The 11831-nt window shown below is 44.2% G+C and overlaps 1 protein-coding gene across 2 annotated transcripts in view; it reads left to right on the top strand.

Annotated features, from left to right (window-relative positions):
* Positions 1–11294, top strand: part of LOC144142831 (uncharacterized) — a 40351-nt gene extending 29057 nt beyond the window's left edge. For both annotated transcript variants that reach the window (XM_077674608.1, XM_077674607.1), the window contains exons 20-28: positions 283–449; positions 1544–1688; positions 2890–3159; positions 4951–5226; positions 6267–6455; positions 7031–7284; positions 8746–8905; positions 9772–9918; positions 10878–11294. In XM_077674608.1, coding sequence (XP_077530734.1) covers positions 283–449; positions 1544–1688; positions 2890–3159; positions 4951–5226; positions 6267–6455; positions 7031–7284; positions 8746–8905; positions 9772–9918; positions 10878–10915 — 1646 coding nt within the window. In that variant the 3' untranslated portion in view covers positions 10916–11294. The remainder of the gene's footprint in view (positions 1–282; positions 450–1543; positions 1689–2889; positions 3160–4950; positions 5227–6266; positions 6456–7030; positions 7285–8745; positions 8906–9771; positions 9919–10877) is intronic.
* The last annotated feature ends 537 nt before the right edge of the window (positions 11295–11831 follow it).

The following is an 11831-nucleotide window of genomic DNA, read 5'->3' as shown; positions in this document are numbered from 1 at the left end:
TGGCTCATTGTAGCAAGTGCGAGCAAGCGGCCAATCACCACTAGTTGTTTGAAGAATGCGATGAAAATGGTACCATTGATGTCATCAGACAGATCACTTTTTTACTGAACCAATCCAGTATTTTGTCTGAATGGCCCCTTTAACCCATGCCTATCAACTGCGAGATTTTCTGGACATTCTAGAAAGTGGTGTTTCCCTCCTAGTCTTCCTACTCAGTGACAACTATTCAAGCTTTGGTTAGCACTTCGTTTTCAATTGTCCATTTTCCTCTTGTTCTTTCAGTGTGCCCCGAACAGCAACTGGACAGCCCCGTGTTCGAGGATGTCCAAGTTCCGGGTCACCTGCCTGTGGCCAGTATGGTCAATGGCCACTCCCTCCCGCATGCCATGGAGGACACCCTCTTTGTCTCCTTCAACCAGACCGTGCACGGGACTAAGCACCTTCTGGAGGTATCGTGAGACGATTCAACACTTGATGTTCATGAGACTGTCGGTCTTGCAAATCTGCAGAGCCTGCAGTGTCCAGTTAAATACGACCTATGGCATGCACCATCCCATGTGTATTAACAGCAAAGCTGTTTAGCAAATCGTAATTTTTCGTGTCCGCAGTTCAAAATGCAAAGAAATTGCCGAGCGTGTGCACGTGAGCACGGGCCTCGCAACGACCGCCCAGCGTCCCCTGCGCACGTTTGTCAAGCCAAGCATACCCACTTAGCGAGATTGGCCAAGATCGGCAAGAAAATTAAAAAAAAACCTTGAGCGTTCACCGTAATCGTGGCAACACTTGCGAGGAACGCAACAGACGCCATAGTGTACGCCCCTGCCAGGTGATGTCCAATGATTATCACTTCCAAAAAAATGAAAGCTCAAATTTGTAGCAAGATGAAGTAAAGGTCGTTGCTGCAGCGAAGAAGCAAATCGGCTGCAATCGTGGACTTAAACCGTCGTGAGGGTTGCGTACAGCTTCAATACCTTCAAGTCTTGTGCATCAGTGTGAGCTTCCTTAATTTTTTTTCATCAATTGCAACTTGTGACTTGGCACATAATGTATTTGCTTGATCCCAACGGGCCTCCGAATGAAACACGCAAATAAATTTGCTTATAAAAATCCCAAAAATAATTTTAAGCCGGTTCTACTGTGGTGGGGTTAAAAACATCACACCGCAGACCTAGCAGAAGACATTTTACTTGACGTATGCAACTGTGGCATTAAGCATTCCCTGTGCTTCATACACTTGCTTATACAGCTCCTACGAGCATTAAAGCTAAAGTATAGAACACCGACAGCAGATATCGGTTTCAAGCCCAATTGCATCAGGCTGTTGCCTGATCGTGACAAGATGTGTTGCTCAGTTTTTCCCTAGAAAGTAACTCAGGATGGCCTGCTGCTCTAACTCCACTACCGTATTAATCCCTGTAGCTTTCGAGCTGTGAAGTTAAGACTTCTAAAGTTAAGTGTTCTGAAGAAATGTTTCACACACAAGTTGCTCAGATGCATACCCCATTTCACGTTTGTTTACGTGACACTCTTTTGCTGAATGCAGGTCGTAACGTTTGAACACAATGTGCTGCCCCATCGTGTGAATGGAAGGCCCTTTCGGCAAGAGGTCGTCACCCTACATACGGCGCAGACCGTACACGCCAATCTCGACTACCGGCATGTGATTACGCCCAATGTGGTCGTCAAGGGTAAGTCACTTGTTCTTTTTGCTCTGCTCAGTTCAACATGGTGTATAACTTTAATTAAAAAAAAGTGTGTGACATTACACTCTGTGAAGGTGAAATGACTAGTGGCACTATTCAGCACACGACATAAGTGACAGATTGACTAAGTACAAAACGGCTGACCAATCCAGTTTGTCAAGAAACTGCTCGGTTACGTCGCAAGACAAGACGCTGCTCGGCGCTGTAGGTGCAAACATGCAAGATTAGATGCAGCGAGTTCCTCCTTGTATCATTTATGAAAAGCGTGTACTCTTATTCTTCCCACAATCCCCTTCTCCGCACCCCTGCCCTTGCAACAAATGAGCTATTATACGCTTTCACTCCATGCAAATACACGAGGCGCTGGCTTGACCTTGGCTGAGCTTTAAGGTCAAAGTGACGTTACCAGGAACAGTTTTGTTGGGTTTGACCTGGAGTAAGCTTCACTTAAGGCCATGAAGACAAACTGAAAGTCTAGTTGATTGTAAAGACTGCTTTGTCTCAACAATAGCAATTTGATCGCAAACCTCAAACAAATACGGTAGTACTATAGGGAAACAGATGCAGCAGTGGCGACTCCCAGGCCACCTTCCGGCGATTTCTCAGACGTTGGAGAATCTTGTTTGTGCGACTGGCGACCATTGACCTAGACCACTGCCAAGAAACATAACTGGGCTATTGTAGTGGAGCCTTAATTTCGTTCCGTTATACTAGCTGAATGCTAACGTGCGGTTCACACACTGACTGTTTTAGTGCTAGCCCATATCACGTCACTGTAGCGCGAAATTTGAACATTAAAACACGCAAGTGTTTTACTCCGGGATACACAGATTCACTGATGTCATATCCGCCATGGAAATGACGTCAGTACGCCTTTGCCGACGCGGACCGCCAAGAGGACGTCACTCGCCAAGCACACCCACAAGACAGCCACCAACCAACCCGCCAATCATCCTGAGCTGCAGATTTCGCTGCACATTTCACTTTCGCGATTTACTGATCTATGACGGAGGCATCAACCGCAGTTTCTGAATATTCCTTGCGTTTTCTCAGTTAAAAAAAAAACGTCTTTTGTGCCTCTAATAGAGCTGACTGAGTTACCAAAATCTAATTCTTTCAAATTGAACGAAGTTGTACTTTGTCCTCCGATCCCCCTTAAAACAAATTGTTTTTCACTGTCTTCAAGGGCTCATCAATAACGTCAACTTCCTGGACCTCGTGAAGAACACTGTGCTTCTTGACGTACCTCAGACGATATCTGCGCCTTTGGTGCTGAACCATGTCGTCGTGCGGCATAACATCCGCCACGTCAGCACCGTCAACAATATCCATCTCGAGCAGCTTTCCAAGGAACTGTGGCACTTTGAGCAAGCGGCCGCCCAAGTCAGCCGTGGCCTGGGCCGGGAGATCGCCAGGCATGAAGGAGTCCTCAACGAGCTGTCCTGCTTCCTCACAGGTATGGGGTTTTAACCATCTTCGATGTTGTTTGTGCACATTGGCATTTGAATTGAAACTACACATGACAAAAACAATTAACTCTGGGATGCTTTGTAATACAGTAGACTTGCGATAATTCAAACCCCAGAATTTTGTTCGAATTATCGGAAGTTTGAATTATCAGAGTTTCTCATGCGACTCAGGGCAGCATACGGAGCTGTGTTGTATTGAAACATTCACATATATTTATTACTACACTATTCAAACACTACTGAAGTGCTATGCACACTTTGAAAAAAAAATCTCGAATGGATAATTGCTTTGTCTTAGCCTAAGAGTTAGCTTTGTCTTAGACTAACTTGCGGATGTAGATAATTGCCGTCATTTACGGCTGTTTGTGATATAAGGATGCAAATGTGCAACTAAAAGCCACAAATACCGTAGATATTATGTCAAGGAGAGGCAAAAGTAGAAATTCACCGAATTTACGCAAATATAGCTGTTTGAAATGAGCGTCTTTCAACTGCATTGAAAATAGAGGGCCAACCAAAATTTTCAATATATTTCGAATTATCGCGAGTACTGTAATCAGTTTCAAGTGACGTGCAGTGAAAATTTACACGCATTAATTTAGCACATTGGAAGTTATAGTTTAGGAATCGCATGCTTCTGTGCTTTGAAATTTCTGCTGATCACAGAATCTTTAATTATGGCTCGAATCGGGATTAAATTAGTCCACATGTCGGCACTGTAGAGGGGTGTGCAGGTATTTAAATCTTCTATCGAAATGCATAATACTACATTTTAGGCAACTTTCAATTCAGTAGCACTCAAATTTTGAATATTGTTGAAGTTCAAGAATGCAGTAGGGTAGTTTCAATAACTTATAATGAATTGGAAGAACAATGGTCGGAAATATATTCGACTAAACTCGGGGACAACTTAAGGCGCAGGAGCAACTTCCGTTGTCGTTTTTATCACCTCAGTCTGCTGATACTCCGCCCCGCACAAAAAGTGCCTTGCTGGGTGTGTGTTGAATGTGACACGAGCTGTTTTCGTGATTTTCCTGACCTAATCTTTTAAATTCCTGCAGCTACTGAAAAAAAAAAAACTGAAAAAGATGATGTTACGCATTAAGCGCAATCTCTTTTCAAAACGCAAGCGTGCTTTGACATCCGTTGCTGCTGGCAGGGTGATACACTACATGAGCCGTTGCCGTTAACTTTTACCAGAGTATAGTAACGCTTACCGAATTCCTGAGGTTAGCTTTAGCCAACCAGTGATTCCCAGAATGGATCTATAGTGTATTTTCGTGCGTATAACCCGCCCCTGCGTATAATCCGCACCTCACTTTCACCCCGCAGGAAAATGGGAAAATCCTCTCGTATTGCGCGCACATTTGATACAGGAAAGGCTGCGCCAAAGATACTACTGAAGCAACACATCACATACTGTGTAGACAGAACGTATATTTAGCAAGCAGAATACTGCGAGTTCACCACGATCGTCACAATGCACTAATAAAATTTGTTAAGAGTGCGCTCGTCCTTGTTTTTTTTTTTTTTTTTTTTGTCCTTGCATGTTTAGCGCAATCGCTGCCGTGGGAGGCTCACTGCTACTGCGTAGGAGCTTCACGGCACAACGCGCATTGCCGTGAAGCTGCACTAAAGAAAAAAAAAAAAAAACCCGCGTATTATTTGCATCCCTACTTTTCCACTGAAATCTTCGCATTTTTGGCCTGATATGCACGAAAATGTGGTAACTGAATTTTGCGGTAACAGCCGGTCTTTTTTTTTTTTTTTTCTTCCAGATTCGTACTCCGCCGTTGATTACTTCATTCTGCACCAGTACCTCGACGTCGAAGCCACCACTGTCGATACTGCCTCTGGTATCGGTTACCTCCGTTTGGTGGACAGTCATGACGGCGACATTGAGGCGCAGGCATTTCATTTCGCCTGGAGCCACAATGAGGCCTTGTGGAACCTGCAGAACGTGGTTTCAGCCGACGAAGGCGAGCGGATTTACTTCCGGCTTGAAGGCCGGCTACTCTGGCTTGAGCTTCCTCTTCCGGACAGCAACACAGGCCGTGAGTGGAGTGCTTTTGCATACGCTAGATATCACATTCCAACTGCCTTTTGTACCTTATTTCTGCACCAAAATTGAGACCTTTTCTAACTTTCTCAGCAACTACCTTGTGGCAAAAGGTGTATTCCTTAACAATAATAAAAAAGACAACACACCGCTTTCAAAATTGCTGCAGTTTAATAGTACATACATTGATAATGGCAAGAAAACTCTCCATGTAATTAGCACCAACAAAAAGACCAAATTCATCTTTGCATGTTTTATTTCATTAGAGGTGTGCAAATATTAAATTTTGGACAGCAGATCGGATCAAAATTGTAAACTGACCACGAATTTATTATATTTTTCGATGCTATCTTTGGTTTAGGGTGTGCAGATTGCTGCAAGAAAAAACACTTCAGCCCTCAGGATTTATCACATCTGAGTATTCATGTACTAATGCTTGACGAGAAAATGATACAAAAAATTCGATATTAAAGCTTGAAATGAGAGGTAAAATCGGTGGAACAAAATTTTGGCTTACACATGTAGAAATGTGGGCCTCCTCAACATGCGAGTACAGGAAGTACATTTAGTTAGAATACCTCCAAGTATTGACAGGAACCTTCTTTTAGGATTATAAATTTGAGCAGCGTTTCACTTTATCAAACATACACCAAAGTTGTACACATTTTGTGCAAGGCTCGCCATATTAAGCTTCACTCCACCTCTTCGATGTCCTGCAAGAAAGCCAACCTAAAGGGGCATGTCGAGAGGCAGGGTGTACTTTTGTTGCTGTATTTGCAAAAATTGGATATTTGAATATTTCGAACAGTAAAAACTCCTCTGCGAATCAAATCAAACAGCACGCTATTTACTAAACATAACTTTCGAATGTTCGCACAACTCTAGGCACTTGCAGCGTGCATTTTTGTCATGTTACACAGGCTATTACTGAATTCGTGACCTCATCCGTCTTATAACTCCATCACGAGCTCTATCCCGCATTGCCTTTAAAATCTTTCCTGCATTAACAAAGGTGCCTGCACCCTTTCCGCTCAGGGGCCATTTTGACCGACGGCACGACGGTGTTCTTCAACTTTGGCGACGTGCTTTCCATGTCTGCTGTCGCGAAGAGTGGCAACGCTGTTCTACTGGCCAGCCTGACCAAGCACGGGGTCGTTGACCTCTTCGGCTACAACCTCCAGGCCTTGCAACCCGGCCTTGTCGGCACCGTTAACCCCGGACCAGGTTCGAATTCCTCCGACATCATGTGTACAACAAAGCGAGCATCAAGGGTGTGGGGGCTGTTAACTTTATGAAGGGCTCGCGACCAAAAGGACAGTTCTGGAGCCAATATTGGGGGTAAAATGCACGACGAAAAAAATCTAGTAATAGCCACGAACGTTTTCATACTGTTATTTCTTTTGCACGAATACACTGTTAAAACCAATTCTCTCCCCTTCAGTTTATTCAACATACTTTCTATGCTGGCACGTCACTTTTTATTGTATATTCAAAGGGCAGACTTCAGCCATATGTTTAGGGCTATCTTCATTTTCTTTCCACGTCCGGTCGGGACGTTTTTTAAACTTGGTTCCATCGAGATTAAACCTAGCTCCCAGTAGCCATATTTCGTGACAAATCTAGCATGCAAAAAATCCCAGTTACGCGATAGTAGAAGCATGCAAAATGCATTCTACTTGATGTGTCATAACGCTACTGCTTCCGTAAGTTACAAATTCAACTTCCATTGTCGTTATTTCGTTTATCGTTACATCGCGCTTATCGTTATACCTTATATCATTATTTTCATTATATCGCAGGCTCGAGCTCCGTCAAGCTGCTCACAATGGGGGGAGCAGTGTACGTGATTGCCTCTGTGTACGACCACCGCGCCTGCCTCACTGAACACCACCACTCCTTGGTCTACGCCTTGGAGAGCCCGCACAACTGGCGCCTGGTGCAGACACTGTACGGCGGTGCGATCGCCAACTGGTTCTCTCGACAAGGGCACCTCTACGCAATATTTACAAGCGCCGATGCCCACAGCCACTGCGCCGAGCCCAGTCTTGTTAAGGTGAGTGCCGTAAAGTGCCTCCACATCAGACTTCTTCTCACAACGGAGGTTAGCGCTTGAAGAAACAAGACGCACGACACAAAAAAGGACAGGAGTGCCCATCCTGTCCATTTTCTGTCGCGTCTCGTTTCTCGAAGCGCTAACCTCCGTTGTGATAATCGCGAACCAACTATCCCAGCAGCAAGTTTTATTAAACCAACTTACTTTGATGCCGTCTTCCCTTTTACAACATGTACAACTCTCCTGTACGTCGAGTGGAACAGGTGCACCACTAAAATAGCGCAATTCTCATTAACAATAAAATTCTGTTTCTTCAGAGGATGGTTAGAACATGAAGGCTTCTCCAATCCAACCAGTCGGTCCAAAATCCAAACAGCTTCGACCGGGTTGGAATGAAGCAACAAGATACATGTCTGCTTCATAACACGAGACCCAGGTTTGATTCGTACCACGAGAGGCACTTTTTCCTTAAAGCGCTTCACATTCCATCATCATTGTGCTGCCCTTCGTGGAAACCACTGTGTAAAGTTGGCTTTCCTGCAGTGAGCTTTAATGTAGCGATCTAGGGCGCAAGCGAGGCGTACAAGGTTTCACTTCTTAAAAAATGGCTGGAACTCTGAAATGGGAGCTGTCAGATAAATGTGCAAGCCGCCTATGTGCTATGCATTGAGCCAGTATAAAGTTGGCTTCACTGCTTTGCACGAATGAGTTGCTGGAAAGGTAATTTTTGAGGCAATGCAAGCAGTTGAATATCGAAGCAAGAAGGCCCTACTTTTATAACTAGCATTTTCTCGCGCAGTGAAATTGACGCACAGTGTTACACGGACAGCAATCCTCGTTGAGCACACGTAGAAATGCTCACGCATTTTAAAAAATTGGCTCCAGTTTCTGGTAGTGTTCTGAAATTGACATCTGAAGTCTACTCCAGGCTAGCCCAGTTCGCATTGTTAAAAGCAGCAAATTTCAGCGGCTGTCGGCAGCAAAAAAGCGGCAAGGCAGTGGGGTGGTTAAGGACACGATGTTAATAAGGATGAGGTAGAAAAGTTCGATGAATGAGTTAACTTTAAAAAATATTTGACCATCTCTTACTAAAAAACAAGAGCAGAGAAGCATGAAAGCTTTCTCGCATCAAAAACTTCGCTAGGAGTGCATCCAACCAATTGCCAAACCTTGAAAGGCCCAAATCTAATGAACAACAAACCAATACGATTTTTCGCACACTAAGTAAACGCATCTACAAACAATGCACTATGATGCACTATAATGCACTATGCATGCCATTCAATGTTTGTTTGTTGCACTCGAAGGCAGCCAAGGGGCACAAATTCAGTCCACCTTGTCTTGACATGTTGGCTGCTGCCACACGAACATCTCACTCCCAGGTTTACCGGATGTGCAGACGGCCCCACCATCTTATCTTGTTCACACAACAGCTGGCAATGTGGTGTCTTGCGTTTGCAGGTTTACCGAACATGCGGCCGGCTGGGTTCCACCTTCGAGCTCTTCCAAACCATCCCGCTGGTTTCGGTCTCCAAAGTGGAGCTTGTAGAGTACGGAGCACAGTTGGACGTGTACATGGCGGCAGCAAATCACACCTCTATTCAGATTTACACCTTCAACGGTGAGAAGCTGTTATCTTCAGATTAACTCGTCTCTTTTCTCTGCTTGTTCGAGTGCAGCAACGAGGGCTGCTGATGTATTGCACTTGTTAAGGCTATTCAGGATTCTAACCTCTCAAACACCTTTGCATAAGAGCTTCAGGCCTTTTTCTTGCTATTCTGATTTGCTTAGTGTAGTTTAATGAAAGACTCAATTAGAGAGGCATCTGGTCATGGCTAGTAGAAGTGATTTCAGTCTGCATGCTAGCTTTTATGGCTGCCGATATTGTTCTGTGCCGTTTCCAAATACATATAAAACATGAACACCAAATGTAAACTTGCGATTTTCGCTATCAAAGTTCCCGAAGGTAGAGTTGCATGGTTTCACGTGTTTTACAAGTAATTAGAGCATCTCGTTATTGCAAATATTAGCCACGTTGTTGAATTTTACACAAAGTTGTGAAAATTTTCGCCCATCTTTTCATTTTCTTTTCCTCGTTTAATTACTTGCCCACTGCGTGCAAGTCCGTCTCTTCACCAAATGCCGGAACTTTTCACACCTTTCTAAGCTGTTCTAAACATCACTGCGCACAAAATCCTCTACCAGAACTCTTAGCAGGCACTGTTACACCTGCAATAGGATCTTCCTGTCAGGGCAATGTCTGAAAGCAGTCATTTGTGCGTGCACATGCAATTGCATCAGGGCCGTTTCACCAACTAAACTCGCCTTGTAATAGTGAGCTTAACTTTTCCTTTGGTAGGAAGCAGTGACAGTGCAAAGTTGCATAGCAGCTTGACACGGCAGCAGTTCTCATTTGTCATTTGACTTGTGAATGACGCCTTGGTTTAACTTAGACGAATGCCTGATGAACATTCCGTTTGACCGCAGGTGAGAGTGGATTCCAGTTCCACTCGGCCATACCAGCACGGCTGGTGACGGACATCAAGCTGACCGTCCTTGGTGGATCCCTGTACCTCATCGTCGCCCAAGGACACAGCACTGGAAGAAGCCTCGTTTACAAGGCTGTTACGCAAGGTAACCTTACTTGTCTAGTAATATTAGCATCAATAACAGGTCGTTTTCCAAATATGAAGCGATGTTCAGTTGGTCTCCCATATGGGGAACCAATTTCGAGCTTGGAAAGCAATCTTGGTTAATTAAAAGCGTAATCAGTTGACTGGCTAGAAAGCTGCAGGGAAAAGTGAAAAATAACTGTTTTCCATTTCAGTTACAGCACTCTGCTGTAACGACTAACAATGGCGGAAAGGTTTTTATTTCCTACACGTATGCAGGTTTTTAGTCAAGTGCACGCTCTCAAGTGAAAAGCTAACTTTCCGTTACTCCGTCTACATCCAGTTGTACTAGAAACTATTTGCTCCTGAAAAAAGCTTATTCACCCATTCGCTCTATCAATTTGGGTCTGAGTGCGTCAAACCAGCCCTAGCTTCATACCAAAATGTACCATCTTGATACCATCTTGATATTCATGGTACCATCTTTCGGAGCATAAATGCATGCGTGAATGGAGAAATTTCGCTAATTCCCAGTGTGTACAAAGTGTACATAGCCCAATCTTTACCCTCTCTCATTGCACACAGATTCATGATAGTATTGTCTAGCCTTATGCAGTACTTATACTCGCTTATAATTAGTATCAATTAGTTGGTGAATTAGTGGGCAATGTAATTAATAATATTGCTATACTTCAAAATTTATCGTACCGGAACTATGCTCAGTGTAAAGTGCATTGCATTCTCATGTTCACGGAAAAAACTCCCTCCTTACGGTCTCTAATGACTTTTCCTTACGAAACATACAGTGCTTAAGTTTACAGGATGACCACAGAATAAAGGAACAAACAACGCATCAACCATTTGGTTTGTCCCTTTATTCTGTGGTCGTTCTGTAAAATTCAGCGCTCTACATTTCCTAATGTCTCCATACCAACTAACCTAACACCAAGCTTTGCTAACGAACTTGCACTTTCCTTGTAGGTGCTGCGGAAACGTTCCTTCGCCGTCCAGTGACATGAAGCCAGACAACCGCGACGTGGAGATTTTAGATTTTATGCCGTCTACACTGCCAGGCACTAATTGTTTACTGTTACCGTAACTGCCTCTGAGGCATTACAATCTGTTAATTTTATGCAACGTAACTCTTTTAACCCCTCCCGGATGGGAAACTGGTCGTATAGGCTCTGCAAGAGCCGCAAATGCTGTCTGCTGCGTGTCTGACACTGAATGCAGAATAAAATTGTGCATGTGAAGTACTGTTACTTCTTTGATTCTAAATATGTTGTACGCTCGCTCTTGCTATCCCTGCAAGAAAGAGCATAATGCTTGTATAAAGTGCTTAGCTGCTGCACGCCGAGGAGAAATTTAATCTGCATTAAATTGTTGTTGCAAAGCTGCCGCTATGGTTTGGTTCATTCAACACTGCTTTGTTCAAATAACAATGATGCAGATTTTGACGCAAACTTCAGTCCTAGTAGCAGACATAGATAAAGCAGTTGAGACTCTCTAGTCCCTTGCCCAGCACTTGTGTAACAGCAACTTCTTTGTGGAATTTGTGGCTGCCGGCTGAAGCCACTGCCAAGAATGCCTGCAATTGCAGTGGTTCCTCCAGTTCAATTTCACTGTACCACTTTAACGCTAGTGATGTCTTAACGCTGGCCTCCATTGTGTCGCTCAGATGCAGAGAGGTTTTTTTCAGGGCTAAAGTGGACTTGAGTGGACTTCCAAACTCAACGAGGTTTCATTTCGTCCGTATTGCCCCTTCCAGCTGGCTTCCAAAACTGCAGTTTAGGGCACACTTCCTAGACCCATTCCTTCTATTATGCCACATCCCATGTGCCTGCGGAACTTGGCCACTCCCCAACGGGGTCTTTGGCTTGACCTGACACCATCCTTGGTGGCTGGCCAAGGATGGTGGCCCATAGAAAGTGGTGC

This window comes from Haemaphysalis longicornis, unplaced genomic scaffold (assembly GCF_048455015.1).
Source record: "Haemaphysalis longicornis isolate Haplotype H1 unplaced genomic scaffold, Haemaphysalis longicornis Haplotype H1 scaffold_6, whole genome shotgun sequence".
NCBI lineage: Eukaryota > Metazoa > Arthropoda > Arachnida > Ixodida > Ixodidae > Haemaphysalis > Haemaphysalis longicornis.
This window is presented reverse-complemented; position numbering and strand designations above follow the sequence as displayed.